This window comes from Ostrinia furnacalis, unplaced genomic scaffold (assembly GCF_004193835.3).
Source record: "Ostrinia furnacalis isolate ACB-3 unplaced genomic scaffold, ASM419383v2 OfSCF0450, whole genome shotgun sequence".
Lineage (NCBI taxonomy): Eukaryota > Metazoa > Arthropoda > Insecta > Lepidoptera > Crambidae > Ostrinia > Ostrinia furnacalis.
In genome coordinates this window covers 405,123-431,243 of record NW_021130689.1, presented here as the reverse complement: position 1 = coordinate 431,243, position 26,121 = coordinate 405,123, and the positions used below count along the sequence as shown (strand labels likewise).

General features: G+C 36.8%; 2 protein-coding genes across 4 annotated transcripts in view; one reads left to right on the top strand and one right to left on the bottom strand.

Annotated features, from left to right (window-relative positions):
* The window catches only part of Hsl (hormone-sensitive lipase), a 28,251-nt gene extending 5,090 nt beyond the window's left edge, over positions 1-23,161 (top strand). For 2 of the 3 annotated variants that reach the window (XM_028321986.1, XM_028321994.1), the window contains exons 5-16: positions 2,835-3,048; positions 3,849-4,039; positions 4,773-5,022; positions 5,327-5,536; positions 5,989-6,114; positions 10,988-11,137; positions 12,449-12,587; positions 13,916-14,008; positions 14,935-15,030; positions 16,171-16,336; positions 17,498-17,623; positions 19,826-23,161. In XM_028321986.1, the coding sequence (XP_028177787.1) occupies positions 2,835-3,048; positions 3,849-4,039; positions 4,773-5,022; positions 5,327-5,536; positions 5,989-6,114; positions 10,988-11,137; positions 12,449-12,587; positions 13,916-14,008; positions 14,935-15,030; positions 16,171-16,336; positions 17,498-17,623; positions 19,826-19,924 (1,860 nt within the window). In that variant the 3' untranslated portion in view covers positions 19,925-23,161. The remainder of the gene's footprint in view (positions 1-2,834; positions 3,049-3,848; positions 4,040-4,772; positions 5,023-5,326; positions 5,537-5,988; positions 6,115-10,987; positions 11,138-12,448; positions 12,588-13,915; positions 14,009-14,934; positions 15,031-16,170; positions 16,337-17,497; positions 17,624-19,825) is intronic. The other variant, XM_028322002.1, reaches the window with a different exon arrangement.
* A 533-nt stretch (positions 23,162-23,694) lies between these two features.
* san (Probable N-acetyltransferase san) lies at positions 23,695-25,995 on the bottom strand. The gene is made up of 3 exons (XM_028322022.1): positions 25,867-25,995; positions 25,392-25,715; positions 23,695-24,771 (listed from the first exon to the last, which is right to left on the bottom strand). The coding sequence occupies exons 1-3, from the start codon at positions 25,872-25,874 to the stop codon at positions 24,570-24,572; spliced, it is 534 nt and encodes a 177-aa protein (XP_028177823.1). The 5' UTR covers positions 25,875-25,995; the 3' UTR covers positions 23,695-24,569.
* Positions 25,996-26,121: the final 126 nt, after the last annotated feature.

Sequence of the window (26,121 nt, the reverse complement as noted above, 5' to 3'; positions counted from 1 at the left end):
GAAACCTCCTAAAAAAATATCTAGTGTAAAAAATTTAGACAGAGAACAGGTTAAAGAAAAAGAATAATGTTTAAAAACGTTTCCCTAGAGCAGTGTTTTTCAACCTGTGGGTGGAAGCCTCTATAGGGGGTCGCGAGAGGCCGTAAAAACTACCTCAGTAAAAAAATACAGTAAAGTTTTAAAGCTAGATTTATCCGAAATCTAATGATGCAAATGCATAAATGTTGTATAGATTGAAGAATTCGGTCCCTGCAACATCTTCGTAAAAGGCATGAAAAATAGCGAAGGGTCGGGGTCGCAAAAATTTTTTTCATGCTATGGGGGTCGCGTAATGAAAAAGGTTGAAAAACACTGCCCTAGAGCATATATCACCTCGCTTTATAGCCTCCTAGTAAAACTCAAAGCTACTTATCTTGAGTCCAGCTAGAGTAAAGCACATTAAAAGTATAATGCACCTTATTATAAGGGAGATAAGTAACCGAAGATCTTTTTCGTTACTCCAGAGACATGTTAATATCTTAGTACTATAATGTATGTGTAAGGTCGTTTTGCTCATAGTAACTTAATTGCAAAAGATAACCCAATGATATTAAATCATACCGTATCAATTATGTGTGTAATTATATTGATTACATTATAATTAATGCGATTAATACTCAATACTCAATACTTTTATTGCATAACCACATTAGCATTCACATTTATAGGTCTTACAATTTAGGCAGTTATACAATGTGGACCCAGTTAGGGCACAGCAACTTTAGGAAGGAGACAGAACGACGATCTTACTAGTCAAAAGAAATTAATGTACAGATTGAGTTTGGTGGAAATGTCATTATTAAACGTTTCGATAATTATAAAATAAAGTTAGAATTAATGAATTATTAAAAATGGAAAAATATTGTTAAAATGTCATGCTAATTATTGTCAAGTGTTGAAATGTCATGTTAAATATCAAGTGGTAAGCAGTTAGGTCCTACTAATTTATTATTCAGGTCAACATTAATAAATAATAACCTAAAAATCCTTAAATGTCAAGAAATTTTCAAAATAAATATAAATAAATAAGTGTATAAATTAAATAATGTCAAAAATGTAAAATCATGTCAAAAATGTAAAAACATGTCAAAATGTTAAATCATGTCAAAAACTTATCGTCTAAAAATTCTTTCAAATTATAATAAGTTTTCTGATTAAGTATATTCCTTAATCTATTTTATTGTGCGTTACGTGTAACGTGTGCTACTGGTCGCTTATCTATCATCAATTTCTCTTATGGACAGGATAATGATTATATTAAATATTTCCGTTTAACCTGACACTAATGCACAAAGTAGCACAAAATGCCATGTTTTCTTAGTATCACAGTTTTACTAGGCCAAATTTTCCTCTTTATTAAACTTAACAGTATAAGATTTTATTTTAGTTGAAACTTAACAGTGATAAAAAAAAAACATGGCTGATTTGAAAGATGGTGATTCTGGTGCCATGGACCTATAAAAAAAGTCGGACGGATTCTCATCAACAAAATACTGTGACATTAGGATACACCAGCTTGCCTGTACGTACAGGCCGGCACGCACACATTCACATCCTGATACACCACTTCAAGTGCAAACTTCACACAGTTGACACATTTAAGCAGCGAAAAAACAACACGAATACGACATGTCTTGTGTGATGAAATTGTGTAAAAACCGTTCTGTTCGAACAAACAAAAATTAAGGAATCACATTTCACAGGCAAAATAATAATCCAATCACTTATTTCCCGACATTAAAATATTGAAATTAATTGAAATCAAACGTCATTCACTCGAAAAAATAATACGTCAAAGACCAGTGTTCTCAGTTATTTACGTGGGAAAATTACCCGAAATATGGGAAATTAATAATATTTTAGGACTTTTTAGTTATTTATTACGCATACTATGGAAATAAAATAATTTATCATAATAATTGTGTTTTAATGGGATATATTTTCATAGGCAAATTTGATCCTTCCCAAAAATGTGGAACTGCAAAATTCAAATTTTCTTACATTGATTGCAAGTCAGTGTCAGGTTGTATGTTAAAAAAAATCTATCAGAGATAATAATAATATATTGATGATGCATAAGATTATGATTATAATGTACACAAGATTCGTAATTTGTAACTGCGTGAATCATTTTTGATCAACATTATGTACATACCCTGACACACTGACTTGCAAACAATGTAAGAAAATTTGAACATTGAAAATTTCGCGCCTACCTCAACGCATTCATCTTTCATCCTTTTAAAATGGCACGGAATAATTCTGTCTACATTTCCAAGTAACATCTGCCGATCTATGTTTTTCTTAAAATAAATGGGTAAAATGTTTTGGCTAACATGGCATCCCTAAATTCACTCACACAATAGACAAACGCCAAAATTTTGCGTCACAGTTTTGTTGTAGCGCGAGTTCCGTCCGCCTTTTTTTATAGGTCCATGTCTGGTGCTAGCAACCATCAAGTTAAAAGAAACACTTCCTTGGTCAATTAAAAATAACGCATTTTTTGAGCTTTCAATGTTGGTCTAAGTTGTTGTAGCCTGATTTAGCACTATAATCACCACCTTTCCAAGCAAACCGACTTTTATTTGTTAAGTTTCCTATAAGAATAGAATAGAATAGAATATTATTTATTTGGCACAATACACAATAGGTACATGATATAGGCACAATACAAGATTAAAACATAGAAAAAAACAAAAAAGAAAAATAAAAATAGATTTTAAGTGCCCTGTGCCAAAAAGGTCCCTGACTCAGCATTAGTTATAAAATTATACAAACACAAACTTCACTTTCAGTTCCTACCATCCATGCGTGGCATCCTCAAAGGCATATCCATATGCATGGCCGGGTTCTCCGAAGCGTACTACAGCCACGGGAACCTCATCAGCTCGGTCTGGACCGGAGGACAGTACCTCATCGACCCCGAAATGAGGGCACGGAGAATAGTAAATATATCCCAGTCGGCCAGTGTCGAGTTCTGCAAGGCGTTCTGGTTTCTTGCTGAGAGTGGTATGTGGATTTTTTGTTACTATGTAAAGTTGGTATCACATCGGACTATACAATTTTGAAATTATGATGACAGCAATTTTATGAAAGAGAAGAATTTCTTCTTAAAAAATCACAAGTGTTTATTCTCTGCAAAGACTTAAAATGCTATGATTCCTACCTGTCTAGATTCTGGGTGATTATTTTACTGCTTTGTAAGTCAGGCATACAAAATATAAGCCATTAAGCATCTTTATCACGCACTTGGTTTAAACATTTCTCAATACCATATTAATTTAACAATACAGCCCTGTGTAAGCCTTGTTATGGTACAATAAATTGCACAAGCTGCCTTTTTAGTTTTTCACTGTGACAATTAGTTTGCTCAAGTGACCGCACATGTGCGTTTTTTGAAGCAAACTTCGCAATAGGCTAGTTTCCCAAAAAATAACTTTTAGTCCGTCAATTACATTATCAAAAAATATTGGACACGTATACTTTTATTTGTCAATCAAACAAGTAATTAAGAAGTTCGGCGTGACGTCATAAAGTGCTACACTTCTAGCACGCCTTGACGTCACGGGCCTCTTGAATTTTTGCGCGCTTTATCTCTTTCAATTTCCATCAGTTTGAAAAGTAAAAAAAATAAGTGTCGAGTATTTTTTGATAAGTTAACCGACGGAGTAATTCAAACTCTTACTTTTTTACCCAGGTGTTTCCTGGGTTATTTTTCCCTAGTTGATTCAATCTTTCAAGCTCGCCAATCACTATTTCGCACTAGTTCGCCTATAAACCGCACATAACTAACACTTGTATTTTTGTAGAAATAATGAAGCGAGTGCCGAGTCTTATGTCTTCAACGGTGGCTGTAAATAAGCTTATCACGATACCCCCGGAACCTATCACGGTGACCACGACTGAAGGCAAAGAGGTGACAGTGCTGCCCCCTACGGTGCATATAGGCTTGCAAGGACTAAACGTTAGGCTGATCAGTGTCAATAAACGTATGGGAATGGTATGTGAAACTATTTGTATGACTAAGGCTGGGTTTCACCATCTTACTTTAGCTTTGACAAACGTCAAAAATCTGTCAAACTCCATACAAAAAACACCGGCTATCGTTATTTAGGTGGTGCAACTCAGCCTAAGATTAGAACATTATTTTGAACTTAAGCTACTTGTGTATAAAGTTGAAAATCAATTTGCTGCGTGGCATTAGGATAGAATATTATTAAGTGCTATTTCTGTGTACAGTTTTTTCAGGTGATAGTCTCATTCACTCAGGTGCCTTAAACATAACTAATACTAGATTTTTTTAACTTAATGGAGATATTGCACATGGGCATGATGTTGTACTAAAAAAAAATATTCCTATCGCCAGTTTCACGGACAAAAGCAATTTATATTCTTTTCGTGTTGCAAACCAATTGCATTGAAAAGAAAATGTGTGTTAATTAAGTATTTACTGATTTTCTCACGTTATTAATTGTTTATGTAACCGACACGAGTCGATGACAGCTCTCTGATAAGTTATGTAGCTTTAGTTATTATAAAGTAACTAAAATAATTTTGTAAAAATAAATAACATTATTCATTATTAAATAGACCTCATAAAGATAGCGGGAAGGGGCTGGATGCCGGCTGCCACCAACCGGCCATTGTGGAAATCATTGGGGGAGGCCTATGTTCCGCAGTGGACGTCCTATGGTTAAAATGATGATGATGAATTAACATTATTTGCTTTTTAGGCAGGAGAAGGCACATCAACCTTGCCCCCAGCTGAAGGCATAGTATTCCACTGCCACGGAGGGGGCTTCGTGGCCCAAAGCTCTAAGTCCCATGAGACTTACCTCCGAGAATGGGCGGCCAAGCTGAATGTGCCCATACTGTCCATAGACTACAGTTTAGCGCCGCAAGCACCCTTCCCAAGGGCACTGGAAGAGGTTTTTTATGCTTACTGCTGGATGGTGAATAATTTTAAGGAAATCGGAACTACGGGTAAGTCTTAATAAATTGTACAAGAATATGCCTCTATCTTAATGTCCTATTATAATATTGAGTCCCCAAAAGAGAGACTTCAAGAAATTTCGTATTTTGTGAACCAATCAAGTTATTTTCAACCTTTTAAGTACTTCAAAATATATTTGACTAGGTCCTATGTCCCCTAGATGGGGCAGAGGGCGTCCACAACAGTCCTTCATCGCGTTCGGTCTTGAGCTTCGCGTTTGATCTCGCTCCAAGTATATGACGCAAAATAGTCACGCACACCATTCACAGAATTGACATTTGCATTTTTTTTTAGGTAAACGAATAGTATTTGCCGGCGACTCGGCCGGCGCGAATCTCATAGCCGGCTGCACTCTAAAGATCCTCTCCACCGGTCTTCGAAGACCAGAAGGGTTATTCATGGCTTATGCCCCACTATTGGTCAGCTTTATACCTAGCCCAGCGAGGCTACTGTGTTTGATGGACCCACTACTGCCTTTTGGGTTTATGATGAGGTGTCTGAAAGGTAAGACTGGAATGTATTTGGCTTTCTTATACTCAGTTACCTTAACTTTAACAGTAACTATAATCGGTGTTTTTGGATGTAGTTTTACAGACTTTGATGTTTTATAACAAACCTCAAAATCTGTCGGTTAAAGTAAGATGATGCATCCCAGCTATATTGTGTGTAAATTAATTATGTATGCTTGTCTATTGCAATATATTTCAATTTTTCTTACACTAGATAAACTGCTGTCTGTACTATTTATTTATACTTTAATGCCAAAATTTTAACATTAGGCGAACTTAATGCCATGAGGCACTAAGTTCTATGTGTGAAGATTTTGAGTACAAGGTCTTTTCGTGATATTGCTGGAGATCACTTATTATAGGGATTTTCAAATTTTTCTTTTATGGGATAGGCAAACTTATTCCGCACACTTAATGCTTGATTTTAATAATATCAAAATATTCCAGCATATGCAAGCCCGAATACGAGTAAAAAGGACGACAAACACGGGGCTAATAACACACAAAATGCCGTGTCAAATGCGACCACGCCTCTTGACAGCAACGGTTTTCTCAAAGTCAGCCCGTCACAAGGTAAGAACTTACTGTCTGTAGGTATTGTGTAGGTACCATATTTTCTAACTGTGATTTATAATTATGAGCTGACCAAATACAATGTCCTCCCACCGAGGAGGCCCAAGAGCATACTTATAAAGCTTGTCCAGATAACGCGTTTTTACTCGCGCGTTTAGAATCTCGCAATCATGAGGTCCTGGAGGTTATACATTCTGTTCATATGCACTCGCGCGTTTTCAAAAGACACGGGAAAGTTTTCAAAGAGGCAAAACGCGCGACAGCACGTGTGCAGAATGTATGAAAATCTAGTATCTTAACGATAGCGCGAGTACAAACGCGTAATCTGGATACGGCCAGAAAGGGCACGTAGTTTTAGCGTAGGCCAGGCCTGTTCATCTCCGCGAGTTTACATCGAAAACAAAACACGCACGATGGCCCACCTACAAGATACTAGGTATTCGACAAGGCCTCACATACGAGCGAACGCACGCGTATTCTTGTGTATGATGGATGAAAATAAAGAAAATGGTGTATTAAATACTGTGCAGTATTTAACTGCCTAAATAATAATAAAAACACAGATAATGTACTTTTTTAAGTTGCCTCAAGACACTGAGTGAGAGGTAAATAAGTACCTAGTTAATATTATTCATGCTAAATCATGTATTTCCTCCGCCATTTTCCGCAGTTTGGCACCTCACGTCACACATACGTAGATTGATTGTGTACGAGCTGCTTACTGCACATCTTTAGAATTGATAGAAATGATACGATTTTAGACTTGATGATTTGCTTTGATTTATTGATATTGATAGTATACGAGTACACGCCGTAGCGGTTGATTGTGCACTGATTTGATGGATGAAAAGAGATACAATTAGGGTGAAAATGCTGATGGCGCGGAATGTGCGGTCAAGACCGTACAGATTGACCCAATGAAGAATGCTCTCAAAGTGAGATTGATATACCTACCTACTTATTGTTATTTTCTAAAAATACAAAAATTTGCCAAGTGCTTGTCGTTCCAAGCGCAGTGTAGGGTTCCGTAGTTGTCAGTCGTTACCATAATATATTTCATAAGCAAGCAATTACTTCATCTAAAGTCACTTTTAATATTTTCTTCTAAGGATTTTTTATTAAGTATGAAAGGACAATGTTNAGGTTCTATTCGACTGTACTTATCTTTTTTGTAAGTTACCTAGCGATTACGTACGTTTTTAAGTACTGGATATTTTTACACTGTGTTATTAATGCTACAAAGCAATGCGGCGCTAATGGTGGCTCTGGTCTGTCCACACAATCGCTCAACATCACTTTGGCTGGTTTTTGTACCACTTATGATTTACCCCCACTCTCTTTATTACTATATCTATATGATTTTTATCCTGTTCATCTTTTAGTCATTGGATTATTGAAATGAAACTTTGTGGTTTAGTCCGCGTTTATAATTTCAGTCTGCCATAGAAAGACCATGAGAAGTTAATTCTTCACAAACGTAATATGGTTAAAATCTAAGCTATTATGAAACACATGCTATGTCTTACCACAAAAACTAAAAAAAAAACTTTCAACAGTCACAATTTTTTTTTTTTAATATTGCGGTAACAAGGAAAACCTGTCCTTGTCTGTAATTGCATGTCCTTCGTTCAATGTAAATTTATAATCTTACGTAATAAGCACACGGTTAAAAATGCTTACATTTTAAATCTTAGCCCCTAAATGATTACATTAACTCACTTGCTAACCGTTAAGTTGCTATCCCTCCAATAAAATAGTAGAACCCGTTTAAACTGACACAAACGTCCTCATAATCCAAGTGTAATGCCGACATCTACTCCGCTCCGAAATTGCTCCAGAACTTTTAATGGAGGTTTTCAATTCATCAGACACGGGTTTAAGCCAATTTTAATTAGCAAACGCTAAAGCTGGCTCGGAAGTGTATCGTCGTTTTGGATAAAGAGTAAAGCTCGATTCACACATATCAGTGAAGTCACAGTTCAGGCTCATTACCGGCACAGTGCGAAATATTCTTTCATACTGTTTCTATGAACGCATCCCCACTTGTCAGTGTCAGTGACGACACAGTGCTCTCAGTGTCAGTGCTGACACCGGCAATCACGGACGGATATTTTTTGTCGGATCACGGACGCCGCTGCGGCATCAAAAACAAAATAACTTACTTCATAGTTTCTGGACAAGAATATTGAAACAGCTCTCTGACATTTTAAAATATTCAAAATATTTCACTGACGCATCAGTGCTACACTGATACTGAACTGAGCGGACACTGTGACGGAACTGTGGCTTCACTGATATGTGTGAATAGAGCTTAACGAGCCTGTCCCATGGGGACAACGCTTCACGATATAATGAGGTGATATTTATAGCGGGTCCATATTCGGTTGCATAAAAAATATTGTCATAATTTAAGAGTGCATAAAGTTTTTTGGCATACTCATCATTTCGCATAACGTTCATACAGAATAAATCATAAGGCATATATTTTTTTGCCATAACCACTTTTATTATAATAATATTTTAGTATATATTTTTTTTGTATTCTTGTTTTTTTAATAACGATTTCTAGGCATAACATTTATAGGCATCTAAACCAATGCCATAAATATTACCATTCATAATATATAAAATACCATAATTTTCACAAATATGAAATATAAAAATGTTACACATAAAATATAAGTTAACAAATATAAATAGACAAGCAAGCATGCAAGCAAGCAGCAGGCATGCAATCAAACAGCAAGAATGCAAACATGCAAGCAAGCCTGCAAGCAAGCAGCAAGCAAGCAGCAAGCAAGCATGCAAGCAGCAAGCATGCAATCAAGCAGCAAGCACGCAAGCATGCAAGCAAGAAGCGAGCAACCATGCAAGCAAGCAGCAAGGAAGCATGCATGCAAGCAAGCAAGCAAGCAAGCATGCAAGCAAGCATTAGAATTGCCTTATCTCCGGCGCTGCGGGAAGCGCGGTCCTTCCGCTCTGGCGTAACTATATGCTCGCTTCCGCAGCTTCGGCTTGCTGGTCGCCTTAGGCGACCAGCCTCAGCCGCTCCAGCTCGCATGGCTGCCGGATATATGTTACAGCGAGCGAGGACCGCACTCCCTTCGCGCCTCCGGCTTTTAAATTACACTCTAGTATAGGGCAGACTAGTACCACGTGGAAGAGACCACGGCCAGTCGGGATCAACGTAATTTCAGACCAGGCAAGCTTAATGTTGTAAAAGAAATGTGGACTGTATAATATGTGCGTTATAATAGATAAGAGGGATTCGAGATCAAACAGAATGTATTTTTACGAGCTTAAGTTTTCTAGAGACAGATCAAAAATTAAGAACAAAAATGACAATGATACAGAGAATTTAGTTGTTGCAAACCTATAGGCCCAAAGAGTATAAAATTGGCTCGTTCGCAACATCACAAATACATAATTATTTACTCTTCAATGTTGGTTGCTTATAGACAATATTTATGACTTTAAATGTTATAAATAATTAAATTATGTTTATAGTATTTTATTAAAAACAAACTTTATGTATATAAAAATTATGTTCTTTACATTTATGATTATTTAAATTATGGTATTTATTAAAGATGATCCCATATTGTTGTCATTGTCTATATCAGTGTTATGATCACAATTCTTTTTATTTTATTCATGACCTTCGACCAGTTGGACACATTAGATAGCTTCTTGTAGTATCGTGCAATATATTTTTAACTTTTAATTAAAATCTAGTCATACTGTAGCAATTTGGACGATTTATTTTATTTACAAGATCGGTATCTTATTGTCTATGATGACCGCAGTCAACATCACTATTACATGGATTCCTAACAATGAAGTACGGCATTGCCTTGTGCCGATTTTACATAGATTTTATCGACACAAATTATGGAACTTCATAGGATATGGAGCAGGCCACGCCCTAAAATGTCCGGATGTCGTCATAGTATTATGGAATACATATAAAATACTTTTATTATTTCATTTTTTAATCCTCAAGTGTCCGTTACAATCTAATTAATATTTAAGTATTCAAAAAGTAAGAGATTAATTTTGATACTTTACTGCTGTGCCCAGGAATCTAAGGCGGTTTCTGACAATGTCCTTTTACACGAGTTAAACGACTATTACTCTTGAACTAACTGATCTATCTTAACCGTCATAGTTTTCCTTAAAAGTTCATGAAAAGCACTATTATTATGAATTTTTCCAGATTTTTCAAACCAACACTTTAGTTTTTAGAGGGGGGGACGCCATTTTCGAAAAAAAAATTATCACTTTAAACTTTAATATTTTGCAAACGGATCACTAAATCAAAAAATAGTCTTAGTCTTAAAACCCCTAAGTCATTTTAAATGACCTATCCAACTATACCACACACGATGGGGTATCAATGATAACAATAAAACTTTTTAATATATATTTTTTTTAAATTTCTATATTTAAGTGAAAAAATGTTTTATTGTCATTAATAATAAAAGAAATCAGTCAAAAATAGTTTATTTTAATTTAATTTTGTACTTATAACCAATTTCAAGCAAAAAATATTTTTGGCCGCCTAAATCATTGAAATCTACGTATGTGCGTCACATCATTTTACCGAAGTCAGCCCTATAGCTTCGGCGCAGTGCCGATCACTGACGTTTGTCAACAAAATGGTGCTTGACTCTTGAGACAGGCTAAATTACACCATATTGTTAATGACATTGTGCATACATTTTTTTAAATACTTTTGCGAAGTAAAACTTCTGTACGTAGTACTTATTATTATTCTGTGCGTAGGACCTAAAGTGTGCTGTCAGAGTTAAGATGAAGTGCTTAATGACGTCATGCCTGTCATTTCATTGATTGTATCATTACCCTATTACAGAAGGCATAAGCGAGGGACCGTCGTCTTTCGAAGAAGTGTCTCCGTCTGACCTGGCGGAGCTGCAAGCCCACAAGTCGGGCAGCGAGCGCAGACAGTCTTCCGACACTACCATCAGTGCCGCTTCGCTGCAGAGCGAGCACACTGCTACCGGTACGCTCGCTTACCGTATCATAAGTCATAACACTTTGTTCCTTACTTAATCCTACTAATATTATAAATGCAAAAGTTTGGATGTCTGGATGTTTGTTACTCTTTCACGCAAAAACTACTGAACGGATTTTGTTGAAACTTTACATACCGGCTATAATTTATGACGATATGTGACCAACTTAATTTCAATAAATAAATAAGACGTGGGTAAAAAGCGCCATCTATCGTCATTGGTCAAAATCTACAGCGCTGGACAAAACATTTTGACGTTCGTAAATTATTCATGCGGGGGGAAGCCGTGAAACGCCATCTATCAACATTATCAGTAATTAAACGAGGTCCACGCGTACGAAGTCGCGGGCGGCGGCCGCTAGTTTTCAATAACATACAAATCGTCACCTATTCAAGTTGTAGCGATATCTTTATCCAATATCGAATATGTATCTTTAGTGGTTAAGGTGTGAAAATATAATATTCGTCACCATGTCCACTGCTGCGTAGTGTATAGTGTACTAGAACAGCGGTTCCCGAAAGTGCGGAACCCTGGGGTTCCGTGGAAAGGCCGCAAGGGTTCCGTAAAAAATATTATCCCACGTTTCGTGACCGACGTTGTTCGCGCGCTCCGACTTGTTTACGCACAAGGGAGGGGCAGGGCGTGCGGGCGGAGTAGTACGGGGGTTCCGCTAGGAAAAGTATAATCAATTAGGGTTCCTTGGCAAAAAAAATTGGGAATCCCTGTACTAGAAGACACATACGCTTATTTGTACGCCTGCATACAATATCGCGTACGCGACACTGCCGCTCCATCGAAAGAGTTTGTTTTGTGTGTAAGCTAACGCTAACGTGCGCATACGTCGATTGAGTCGTAGTCGTACGGGCAATAGACGGTAAAGAAATTGATATTTCACAGAAGGTTTACGTAAATAAATAATTAATCAAAATACATATATTCCCACTAGTTATTTATTTTTTAGCGTTAAGAGTCGCATCTCAAACTAATTTGAAAATTATAAATAACTTGGAAGAGCAGCACGGCAAGTGGAAGGTCGTGGATTCAATTCCCGCCCTAGGCAGTTCCATTTTTTCAAGTTATTTAGCTTTTGCCCGCGGCTTCACTCGCGTGAAATTTCGTTTGTCACAGATCGTCATAAATTATAGCCTATATGTTATTCTGGGTTATAAACAACAATACTGTAGTTTCATCAAAATCCGTTCAGTAGTTTTTGCGTGAAAGAGTAACAAACATCCAGACATCCAAACTTTCGCATTTATAATAGTAGTAGGATTTTCAAATATATTTCCACTGTCCAGGTGTGACCCCGCCCGAGGACAAGTCTCAGCAGTACGTGTCAGACTTCTTGGAACGTTACGTGCTCGACAGCGACACTGACTCGGAAGGCCGCCGGATACCCATCATCAAGCCCAACAAGAACCGGGACGAGTCGCATAAGTGAGTACTGTACCTCTAGTAGGAAAAACTTTCGAGTTCGTTTCGTTGCGTATTCAAAGTGTCATCGAAAAATTTTGTATGAAAAATTAAACAGCGCCCCCTAGGGCGGCTATAATATAGGGGGCGCTGTTTAATTTTTCATACAAAATTTTTCGATGACACTTTGAATACGCAACGAAACGAACTCGAAAGTTTTTCCTACTAGAGGTACTGTAGTGTTGTCAACGTATTCATAACTTCTTGTTGCAGTAATAGGTTATTTGCCACCACCAATCAATGGACTAGTTTCCAATTTTTTTCTTATAATGAATCTTGAAAATATAAGTATAAGTTATAATAATTGTGAAAGAATCATGAAAATACCTCTACAAATACAAAAGTTACAGTGCCCTAAAGTTGCGCATAACAAATATTCGCGCCATTTTGATCGGTGCAGTCACGACAGTCATTCGGAGTAAAGACAGTAAATCACCCCTGGTCCATTGCTGTTGACAGATCCATTTTTTTTTAAATCTAGTTTTTTATTTTTCAGCCAGGATCACTCAAGATTCTTTCTTAGTAAAATTGTGTAACCTTTTTTGACATATCCAAGACCTGTGGGTCTAGACAAAGTGCAAATTATAATCGCAAACCAGTCGAAATTTTTTTTGACGGATTCGGTTTTCGATTCGATCAAAAAGTGCGTTTTGTCTAGGGGGGCTGACCATATTTAAAAAGAAAAGAAGACTTTGACATTATAATGTCATTCTCGACAATGCGTCTCGAAAATAAAATAAAAAAATATATTTTAATCCCATTCAGTGAAATCTAATGTTTTCAACATCACGAAACTTCTCCATTGACGTACTTTTTTAAACTGTCAAAACGAGACTCCCATAGATTTTTTATGACAATACAAGCCGGTGACGTCACTATTTTGACAACTCAAATAAACTACTTTTTTCAATTACAACACAACCAAAAATCTTAATATACAGGTAACTTAAAATTAATTAAGTTTTTAAGACCAGAATGAAGTGCCTTTTTAAAAAAAGTTTGAGGAGTGGATGGCAAATACCCAATTGTGAAATTAAACTGTTTTTTTTCTACTAAACCTATCTGTACTCATTCTTGCTCTGGTCGACTGACACATTTTGTCAAGAGTTTGACTTAAAAATACTAATTTAACTCAGGTTTAATAAATTTTTCACGATGCTAACTTTTTCAGGCGATACAGAATACAGTTCAACAAAATAAGAGTGAAGTTTTACAAACCAAAAACAAACGCTTGTGTGTTATTAATATTTTTCTCCTATGTAACTAACTAACTAACAATTAATAACTTTCAGAGAAGGAGAATCAGAGAATTCAAGTACGTTAGTAGGCGAGCCGCCGCTCGTAGACGACTTAGAAAAAGAAAATAAGAAAAGGATAAAGACACGGTAAGGAATGTCATGTAGCATAATTAAGTAAGTTGATAATTGTTAAAAAGAGACAATGCTCCATTAATTCTTAACTTTGTATAACCTTGTCTCACTTACTCGCGTGAAATACAGGGCCCTTACCATGAACTTAGATTAAAGCCTTGGGCAGACCAAACGCGGGGCAGTAGCAGCGCAGTTTGAATGCGGGCCCGCGCAAGTTGTAATACAAGAAATTCTTTGAAGTATGTCACACCAAATTTGAACGCGGGCCCGCGCTCCAACCGCGCCGCACTGCAACTGCCGAACTACAAACGAGGCGGCGCGGGTGCAGGACAGAAGCGGCGCGAACGCGGGCCCGCGCTGTTGTATTACTATGGCGGCCATATTAGCAAGACACACCGGACGCAGGGCGGTAGCAGCGCGTTGAAAGCGGTTTTCGAATATTTAAATTTTTGACAACCGCCCGCGTTGCAACTGCTTTGAAACTGTGCTGCTTTCAGTGTGCCTCAGCCGCGCTGCAACTGCCCGCACTGCTTCTGACCCGCGTTTGGTCTGTGGAAGCCTTTAACGTCATCGCTCGCGAGTGCGACATAAATCTATGAAAATTTTAGTTCTTGAAAGTAGGGGCGCTGTTCGTTCGTTCGTTTCAGCCAAATGACGTCCACTGCTGGACAAAGGCCTCCCCCAAGGTTTTCCACAATGAACGGTCCTGCGCTGCCCGCATCCAGGCTCTTCCCGCGACCTTTACCAGATCGTCGGTCCACCTAGTAGGAGGCCTGCCCACGCTACGTTTTCCAGCCCGTGGGCGCTGTACAATCTATCATACATTCATGTAATTTTTTACCCAACTGCCCATTCGCTAGCGAGCACACCTAATGTAAACTAATGGGAAGCACATACGTCCTGGTATCATTTGAGTTATTTTACTTTTTGTTTATTTACAGAATAAGCGAAGCAGCCACTGGAATAATGGGTGCGATGTCGTCTCGCCTGGCATACATCACAGGGTCAAATACGATATCTAGACCCACACAGGAAGAGTGAGTAATATTGCCCATTTAGCTATTGAACAGTTAATTTTTAAAGCATCTGTAAAAACACATTTTATGTAAAAACGTTTTTATATCTGATTGTAACTTTCAATGATCAAGGCACTGCCTATTGAGGTGAGTAAACTACATATTCGTGAATCCTAGAAGTACACTTTCATCGATACACATGCAAAGTTTGCTTACGCGATAGAACTACCATGCGAAACATTTAACAGTCGTAAAAATAACTAATTTGTCAGTTTATATACTTACTGCAAAAGCCATCTTATTTTTGGTATAATATGCATGTTAGATAGTTGGTACTGTAGAATACGGTACCTTACAGCGGGTTCATTCTCAGTATGGCTAGGTTTTAGTTGTAATCACCTTCATACGTAGATAATTCGATGATTATGTTGATGACATGCGCGTGATCATCTGACGCATCATTTAGTGAACGTAAAAGTATTCAATATGAAATCAATAATAATAACTCCATCTACATATCGGTATCGGAATTCTTTACGAAATTAAATTCTTTTTTAGTTGTAAAATACTTTACATTTCATCTGTGTGCCTACCATGAGTTTACGTTAGGTGAGCTCGCTAGCGAATACGTCAAAAATTTCTATGAAGATTTTATTTCTTGAAAGTAGCCGCTAGGGGCGCTGTACAATATGTCATACATTTAAATGTCATTTTTTTACGCAGTCGCTAGCGAGCACACCTAACGTAAACTCATGGTAGGCACACTGAAGTGAGGCAATAATGTCACGAAATCATTTTACATACATTTTCACTAGTGTTGGACTTTAGAAACTGAGCCAACAGTCTAGTTTAAATAAATAAACAATAACACTTTTTTGCGCTTACTCCATTTCTATAGTCTGGTCTGCGAGCACGTAGAATTTTGTCCAATGACCCCAAGCTACCCATCCTTATCGCTCGCTCGTAATTATATTGCTGTCGCGAATGTACAACGGGCGGCCGCAGTGAGTGTGCGAGCGCGACAGCATCATAATTACGCGCGAGCGATAAGGATGGGTAGCTTGGGGTCATTGGTCATTCTACGTGCTCACAGACCGGGCTTTAGGCATTTTAATTCCATGTTCAATCATTACATCATTTAATCCGCAAGTTTTCCTACAGGTATAATGCTTTTCATTCTAGCCTGGCTGTGCGGTCGAATCTCGACGCGCTAATCGCCCGCAGTCCGTCCGACGAGTTCATATTCTCGGTGCCACGAGACCCCTACCTGTCGCCGTACTGGGCCGACGACCAGCTGCTTCACCAGTTCCCGCCAGTTAGAATACTCGTGAGTACCCACTTAATTTAGGTCTGTAGCAGATAAAAGTATTAGCACAGAATAATAATAAGTACTACGTACAGAAGTTTTACTTCGCGAAGGTATTTAAAAAAATGTATGCTCAATGTCATTAACAATATGGTGTAATTTAGCCTGTCTTAAGAGTCAAGCACCATTTTGTTGACAAACGTCAGTGATCGGCACTGCGCCGAAGCTATAGGGCTGACTTCGGTAAAATGATGTGACGTGAGGTGCCAAACTGCGGAAAATGGCGGAGGAAATACATGATTTAGAATGAATTATCATGAATAATATTAACTACTTATTTACCTCTCAGTGTCTTGAGGTAACTTATAAAAGTACATTCTGTGTTTTTATTATTATTTAGGCAGTTAAATACTGCACAGTATTTAGTACACCATTTTCTTTCTTTCTTTTATTCCATCATACACAAGAATACGCGTGCGTGATTCAGTGTTCGCTCGTATGTGAGGCCTTGTCGAATAGCATCCTGTAGGTGGGATATCGTGCGTGTTTTGTTTTCGATGTAAACTCGCGGAGATGAACAGGCCTGGTATTAGGCTGATTTGCACCATCTTACTTTAACTGTAACAAACGTCAAAAATCTGTCGAAACTCCATACAAAAAGCACCGGTTATCGTTATAGTTACCGTTAGTTAGGTGGTGCAACTCAGCCTTAGCTGTGTGGTCCCGGCAGAGTAAAAAAAGACCATCCCTACTCTTCCAGAGGATGTCGTAAAGGAGGAAAAAGCGAACATCAGGCCACTCCAATCCGTTTAAGCAGAGAGTAAATTAGAATGGGTTATCCTCTTGCAATGGAGACAAAATAATGAAAATGAATTTGATAAACTTACCGACCTAAAATTAACCAAATACAAATCTAGTTAACAGCAGTTGAAAACTTTGCCTTTATAAAGTTTCCGCGGTTTTCATTTATGACATGTGATGGTTTCAAAAAACTTCTTTCCATTTTATAGCTCAATAGCACATAGCACTATGCCCGTGCATAAAACTACAGTAAAGCTTCAACCACATCAATGCGTGCAGAGCGCGTGGTTGAAGCATAATACGTATCTGTATTGACATAATTCGTTTTATGGCGCTCTTTGAAGCGATGTTATCTACTCTACCTACCATATGTTATTGCAGACCGTGCATTTGGACCCGTGCCTGGATGACTGCGTGATGTTCGCGAAGAAGTTGAAGAGATTGGGCAACGTCGTGGGCATCGACGTGCTAGAGGGACTGCCTCATGGATTCCTTAATTTCTCATTGGTGAGTTCCTTTACAATACTCACCGTAACTGATGTAATAAAACCAAATTTTCATCAGAAATGTATACTCTGAATTTGCATTACATGTAAATCTGGTATAAACTTATAGGGGTTATACGCCACGGCCTCGCGGTTTTAATATGTCCATCTTATAAGACTAAAATTAAATACAGAAAAGTACGGACGCCACATTTAGTTACACTAAAGCATTGGAGATATTGTGTTCACTGTACACTGTAGAAATATCGCTTATATTATCAACTAGCTGACCCGGCGAACTTTGTTCCGCCTTAATGGCAATAAATAAGCAGACTTTTTTTTTAAATTTCGAACGGGATAAATAGTATCCTATGTCCTTCTCCTGGCTCTAAACTACCTCCCTGACAATTTTCAGCTAAATCGGTTCAGCCGTTCTTGAGTTATAAGTGGAGTAACTAACACGACTTTCTTTTATATATATAGATAGATAATGTGTCAATAAGGGTTTCCTTGATTGCGCTTACCAGTTGGCGCCACTGTCTTAGCCACCACAAGCAATTTAATTTAAGTGACAGTACCTTCTCGCCAGTGGCGCCAACTGATGAAACCCTCAAGACACGAAATCTTAAATACCATAGAGATATAGAGAGATGCAACTAATGCGCTGAGTTCGAAACTCAATGTCGCATTAGAAATTCACACACACAAAGTAATCAAAATACGAGGGCTGCACTAAAAGTATCGGGAATGGAATATTTCCACTGTTCCAGTCATATTAAAATCTATTTAATTGCAAAGTCCAGGGTTTTAAAAATCGTATACCATTTATTTATTTAAAAAAAGATTCTCGGTCGTATCACAAGGTCTTGTCAAACTTGTTTAGTCGTTGAGAAAATGGAATTGACTCGAGAAAATTCAAGAGCGATGATTTATTATGACTTTTGAAGTGGTTTAACACAAAAACAGTGTGTTGACCGGATGATTTCTGCATTTGGTAATGAAGCCCCATCCAAAACCACAATTTATCGCTAGTTTCCTGAATTTCAACGTGGACGTGTCAAGCTCAGTGATGATCCCCGTCAAGGTCGTCCAAAAACTGCAGTCACCTAAGAAAACGTTGATGCTGTGCGTAAGCTGATTGAAGAAGATCGACATGTGATATACCGCGAAATTCAGGCAACTTTAGACATTGGCATGAGTCAAATACAAATAATCTTGCATGAACAATTAGGTGTAAAAAAGTTGTTTTCCCGATGGATACCGCATTCGCTCTGTGAAGAGCAAAAAGCAGCTCGCGTTACTTGGTGCGTCAGAACTCTCGGGAGATTACATGCAGGATCCTCAAATGCTGTATACAACATCGTATCAGGTGACGAATCATGGATATACGCGTACGAACCCGAAACAAAAAACCAGTCACGAGTTTGGGTGTTCGAAAATGAATTAAAGCCAACAAAAATTGTTCGTTCACGGAGTGTTGCAAAAAAAATGGTGGCCACGTTTGTCTCCAAAACCGGCCATGTTGCGACTATTCCTCTTGGGGGACAAAGAACGGTTAATGCAGATTAGTATGCTAGCATTTGTTTGCCACAGGTCGTTTCTGAACTCCGTAAAGAGAACTGCAACCGCCGCATCATCCTCCATCACGACAATGCGAGTTCTCACACCGCGCACTGAACAAAGGAGTTTTTAGAGCAAGAAAACATAGAATTATTAGTCCATCCGCCGTACAGCCTCGACCTAAGCCCTAATGATTTCTATACTTTCCCTTAAATAAAGAATAAATTGCGTGGTCAGAGATTTTCATCACCTGAAGAAGCTGTGGAAGCCTACAAAACGGCCATTTTGGAGACCCAAACTTCCGAATGCAATGGTTGCTTCAATGATTGGTTTCGTGTATGGAAAAATGTGTCAAATTTCGCGGAGAATACTTTAAAAAGAAATACATTTTTAAATAGTAATGTTGTTTCACTTCCTTGATTCCCGAAATTTTCAGTGCCGCCCTCGTATGTGCTTAATATCCTCTGCGGTATCAGCACTCAACATTCGAATAATCTTTAGTACATTACATTATGACGTCTCTGCTGTCATCATTGCTTTCACGAGCAATGTGTTCTGTTTTTGGGCATATTGTTGCGACACCGGCCCCGCCCCCTTGTCACGTCTCCCATTAGTTTCTGTGATCTGTGTTAAATACCTACGTTAATTAATGTTTGTTCCACAGATGGCCAAAGAAGCGAACGAAGGATCGAAGCTATGCGTTGAGCGCATCAAGCAACTTCTAGACCTCGAGGCGGCGCCGGCGCCCGACCGCGACTTATGAATGTGCGGCCTCTGCTGCCACACGTAGCCTGACGCGTGGCACCCTTAGGACGCCAAGTAACACCGTAGGACATTCCCTAGCTAGTCCAGAATGAAATAAGCCTTATGGTAATGTCATACGACCCAAATTACGGGAGCACACGTGGGAATAGCATTGGGTTCATAGGAATTTCGCCTCTGTTTGCATTGAAAGATTCGTGCGTTTTTGGTGCGCATGTTTGTGACACCTGATATAGAAAATTGGTGTGAGACATAGAGACGTCACATTGCGTACTTTATGGTCGTAAAATACAGATGATCTCCCGTTTTTTGCATCAGTTCTTAAAGTGAATGAACTAAATTGAAAGGAATGGTAAGTTAACAAAAAATACCAATCAACCAGGGCCATTATGAAATGGCCCTGCTGGAAGGGCTTTTCGGGTCTCGGGACCGGGTACGATTTTGGAATTACAAAACTTACGAGTGAAAAATTCATGAGTGTAGATCGACCACACATACATCTTAATTTTAATGTAATGGTCCAACGGCGAATATGTAAACAATACATAATGAAATGTCGCTAACCCGTCGACCTACAAAATGAGGAATTTCTTCAAGGAATTTTGAACTTTAGATCTGTATCATAAGACGCAAAATCAATTAAGTACTTGTAATTTTGTGATGTGTCATGCGCTGGCGAACTTACAACTATGACGTCGGTGACTTCGTCATACTCGCACAGTAAAGGTCGTGATAGTTGTAAAAGGACGTGAGTTTTCGGATATTTTAATCTATTGACTGTGTAAATCCATTGTCATCAGTAAGTTGCCTTGATTATTGACGTTTGCTTCTTCTGTCTATTTATTATTGTGCTATACCATATTTCAATTGGTGAGTATTTATTATACTCAAAATAAGTTTTATTTATTTATTTCATTAGCAAATTTGAGCTCTAAAATGAGCTAAAGACATGTAGATAAACAAAGATTTGAGTGACATGAATCTTCTTAATCCATCCATACATAAATCACAATTTACTAATTACTAACATCACATACATACTTTATCATTTAACGTAAGAAAGAAAGCATGCAATACAAATATGAGCATTTAGTTATTTATAAACAGCGTGTCGTTTTGTCCGAACGTTTTTTTGAAATGTGTGTAAAAAAATTCAAAATGCATGTTGCCAAAGTAAGAGTTCAAATCGAGTGTTTTGTAAATCGATTGTTTTTTCTGTGGTCTCAAACCCACTGTATTCGTATTTGTGTATTATATTCTATCTACTACTACTACTTATCTACTGGTATAACGCATGGTAGGGAAGAGGTGCGTGAATGTGTACAGTCAGCGTCAAATAGTTCATGACACCCAAAGTAACCAAAAAGTTTGCAACACGTCTTTGTTACAATTTGAAAATGCAGGTTCTGTTGTCTACTTTTAACATCTTTGGGTGTCACGAACTATTAGACGCTGATTGTATGTATCACATCATACATTATTAGTAGGCGCGCACACCGTTGATTTTTAGTTGGCCGATAGTTGTGCCCGATTTTAAATTGTATGAAGAATCGGCCAAATCGAATCGGCATAGTGTGCGCACTGCCATACATGCCCATACTGATCAACTGCCCGACTAAACTATCGGCCGACGAAAAATCAAACGGTGTCCGCCTACTCTTATAGTGAGACTTTAAATGTGCTTTCTGACATGTATACTAGGCCATCTCTGTTACGTCATATTATGTCACCCCTCACGCACCTCTCCGCTGGAATCTATTCAGATGCTTCATACCTACAGTAAATTACAAAATCCAATGTACTACGTACGGCACATGACATTCACAAGTAGGTTTAAAACTCAAATACAATCATGTTTCGTTGATAGTTGAAAGCTTAATTAACTTACGTACGTGCGAATACCCATATCCATGTTCAGGATTTTAAAAGGGAATATTGTAAATGCATTTTAAATCATTGTTGAGTTCCTAAGATGTATTTATTACGAACGAGATAGTAAATATTAATATGATATTGAAAGTAATGTTCTAATGTCCAATTCGTTATGTTAAGTAAAATAATAATCGATTCCATATAACATAAACAAAATGTATATTTGATGCTCGTCACTGAAAAGCAGAGAGTGAATTCTTCAATAGCTCGTAGAATATTAAACAACTCTAATAACTACATATTACATAACGCTTTAAAAACAAAATTTATCAACCAATTATAGTTTTAATAAAAATAAACTATTTAGTTATTAAATCTTTTTACTTTACGTAACGAATTATGTACCTAATATTTTATCGATGTTTATTAAATAGTTTTGGAGTTGCGATTTGAATAATGGAATTGATGAAATCGAAGTACCTGTACTGTATAAACTTACACGATGATGTTATTACGAGAAGTAATTAAGATTTTTAAATGAAGTATTAACCGAATCGTAGATGCTACGTAAAATACTTTTACTTGTTGTGTTTATTTGTAGTTTTTTATGATAATTATGACGTCGAATGTACCGTACTCGTTTTGTTAGAGAGCTAGAAGTAAATACTTTAAAACCTTATCTCATTTTTAGTATCTTTAAAATATTAATTAGTTGGTCTATTCTGCAAAATGATTTCTACATTTCCGCTCTACCTATCCTTTTCACACACTTGTGCGGTTGATATAATATAGTGAGCAAGAGAGACAAATATAGATAAGAATATTAAAATCGTTTTGTAGAATAGTGCTTTAGATGTTCGTTTAGAGTTGTATCTACAAAATTTTAATACCATGTTTACCTAGACTAGCGAAATATAAAATTATTTCTAACCTATCTCACAAATCTATGTGTAATGCAACTAAATAGTATTTGATTAACTAAATTGCGGTTTTAAAACTAGAAAAGCATTGAAATACTTGAGTCGGTATTGGCTTTGGATGTTACATTTCATTGTTTATTTTATCGTTAAATGAATGCAATATGACATTGTCTGTGATAGTGAAATGAGGCTTTGTGAAAGCATAACAGTATTCTAAAATGCACGATTATAAAATCAACTTGTAAAATATATTGTATGTTGTTATATCTGTTAGTGTAATTAAAGAATTTGTAAAAATGTATTTAAACGATATTTTTATAGCATAAAGATAACTGTCCACGTACATGAAAAATTATATAAATTACTTGTGGAAAACATAATCATACTACTAAATAATTTTAAAGGACGCAAATATGTCAGGCCTTAAATTGGAAATGAGAAAATTGTATTTCGACCAAAGAAGTCCATAGCAAAAATGTCTACTAGTCAGTTCGACAACATTGTACGTCTTATATTTAATTAAACTAATGCTAAAAATCTTTTGTTTTATTTACTTACAACTCCACATTTTGTACCATTTACCAAAGTTAGAAAAAGATAGCTCAGGTTCATTTGTTTTCCTAATAGGTACCTATAATTTTTCTCGATGATTATTCGATTTCCTGTTACTTCATAAAAGCCTGTCCTTGATAGTATACATACCATCTGCGTAATGCGTAAGCATAATCTTGATGGCCGTGTTCCCGATTGTTATTTTAAAGATTACTAATACTGATATTGTTGTGTCGAACTAACTAAACTGCATTACTGCCAAGTGCCAACCAATTCTGGGAAGTAATTTGAATAACAATAAAATCTCAATGATATTGTTAATTATGTTTATTTTATGCTAATGCTAAATTTGCAGTGAACATGATGTTTAACAGATACGGTTTAGAAAGAGCAGTGTATGAGACACAATTGACTTTTTGGTAACAGTTCATGTTATAATACAATGACTTAGTTACAATTATTATAATTTATGTGTATAGAAATCAGGCTAAAATATTAAATAATACAAAAAATTTAAACAAAACAACAAAAATTATAAAAAATTCTTTGAGAACCAATTTGTGGATATGGTGCAGAATAAGCCAAACTGGTTGAAATAAATTGAATTCGAAACCAAAGCTTATTAACGCCAGCACAATTAAAACAAGTTCCTCACCTAGTAACTTGAACAAACAAATCAATGGTCATTTACAATCGACTGTGAGATAATTACTTATAATAACTGCTCAATATTATATCGACAAATGTATACTAGAAGAGGATTTAGAAGATCTTCAAATCTGCTACATTATTTATTACATTATAAAGACAGTAAAAAAATGGACAGATAACTTAGAATGATATTTATGATATAGTTAAAAGAATGCCTAGAGCTAAGCATTATCATATATTTTTACACATATCATTAGAATGAAATTACCAAGAGAGTTCATTTACAAATTCAAAGCTATCATGAATGACAAAAGTCAGATGTCATTTCCTGTACAAAATGATACTAAATTATTCAAAACACACTTCAAAATGCAATACGCATTCAGTGAGCTCCTTTCGTCGACAAGCATTAACTATGGAAGTATTCTGTACAACATGAATGAAAAGAGTCCTGAAATGATCAGTCATTTTAGTTTTAACTTTATGGCCTCTAAACCATGACTTATTGTAAACTCATTCATTAATGTCTTATTTTTATTCAAAACTGTATGTTAACAAAGTGACTTAAGACTTATTATTTAATCACTTGCTTTTTCACAATAACAACCAAGTTGAGGCTTTTAGGAGTAACTATTTGGGGTTCCATGGAGCTCAATCGTGACCATTGGTTTTCGCATGTGGAATCGACCCATTGAGTAATGGTGCAGCGGGGGTTGTCTTTCTGATTGTCTTGAGGAGTACATGAGCGTCTGCAGGTTCTATTCGCTTGTAGTAGTGTTCTTTCGTCTCCACAATTTCAAACCCAAACTTCTTGTAAAAATCTATTGCGCCTTCATTATTTACTTGGACATGCCTGAAAAATGAAAGCAATACATATTATGACAATATTAATGAACATGGCATTCATAAAAATAAGGATTACTTGGGAATTGTATTTCAAACTGAATATTGAAATAAAAAGCAGATTTAAAACTTTTCCACACCTTCAGCTATGAACAAACTATATGCCCAACAAATAAGGACAAATCATTAATATATTGATGGTGTAAAATTTAAACAATAACAGCTTTATACTTTTAGTTCTGATAACAGTATCAATCTAACATGAGTGGTTATGTAGAACTGTGTCACAAGTACAATTCACACCAGTCCAGCTAACAGATAAGGAAATATAGCTAAACGCTATTGAAAATCTAATTGAATCAGCTTTAATTCATAAACTATTGTAATTTACACTGCCATTGCACGCTATATTATATTTCGCATGATAACATCAAAGTAGACAGCATTATTATGCTAAAAGCAGTCACTAGCTTAGCCTTGCCTTAACAACAGATTTCCTTAACCAAATAACAGATACATAACCTTGAATCATTGTTACAACATCAAAAAGGGCTTAGCAGGTTACCAATTATGCAGTTGAAGTGTTCAGTAATTTAATTAGCAATTCACGTGTTGAATATGAGTACTTACAAGAAAATGCTGTCGAAATTTCCATCTTGTTCAACATACTTGAGCACATGTTCTACCATCAATGTTCCTATGCCCAGTCTTCTGTATGGGTACAAGCATCCCAGCGTCATTATATACAACCGCCGGGAGTTCTCCGACGTATCTATCCTACAGCACACTGCCCCAACGACAATGTCATTGTAATAAGCTAGTTTTGCTAATTCACCAGCTTCTAAAACGTCTTTGTAGAACTTGTCGTTGTAAGACACTGGAAACACGACTGTATTCAGCTTTTTCAACTGCTTTATATTATGCGGTGTCACGTCGCCAAGTTCTATTTTAGCTCTGGAAGTGTAAAGATGATTTTTATACAATAAATTTGCACAATTTCGGTATCAACGAGGTTGCAATTAGGACTTGCTAGATTTGAACAAATCTATCGAGTGATAAGGATAAATGACTATTAAATACAACGCTGAGTGAAAATGTTACTTACCTAGTCATTTTAATAACTATTCTAATAAAAACACTACAATTTTAAAACTAATCTAACCATTTAACACAGTTATATCACACGAGATCAATCCCGCCATCTGCCACTAGCTGTCGCTCTGTTCGCCATTATTTTTGACAGCAGACTTTAATGTTACCATGCTGCTATTCAAATATTATAATTCGCTCAGCTTACAAAAGATGATAATATAATTTATCAACTATTTACGCCTTTTTCCGAAACAGTATGACCTACAAA

Coding starts and splice junctions, on each gene's coding strand:
- san (XM_028322022.1), bottom strand. Junction 24,772..25,391: donor AATTTCGACAGCATTTTCTT/GTAAGTACTCAT, acceptor TTCATTTTTCAG/GCATGTCCAAGTAAATAATG.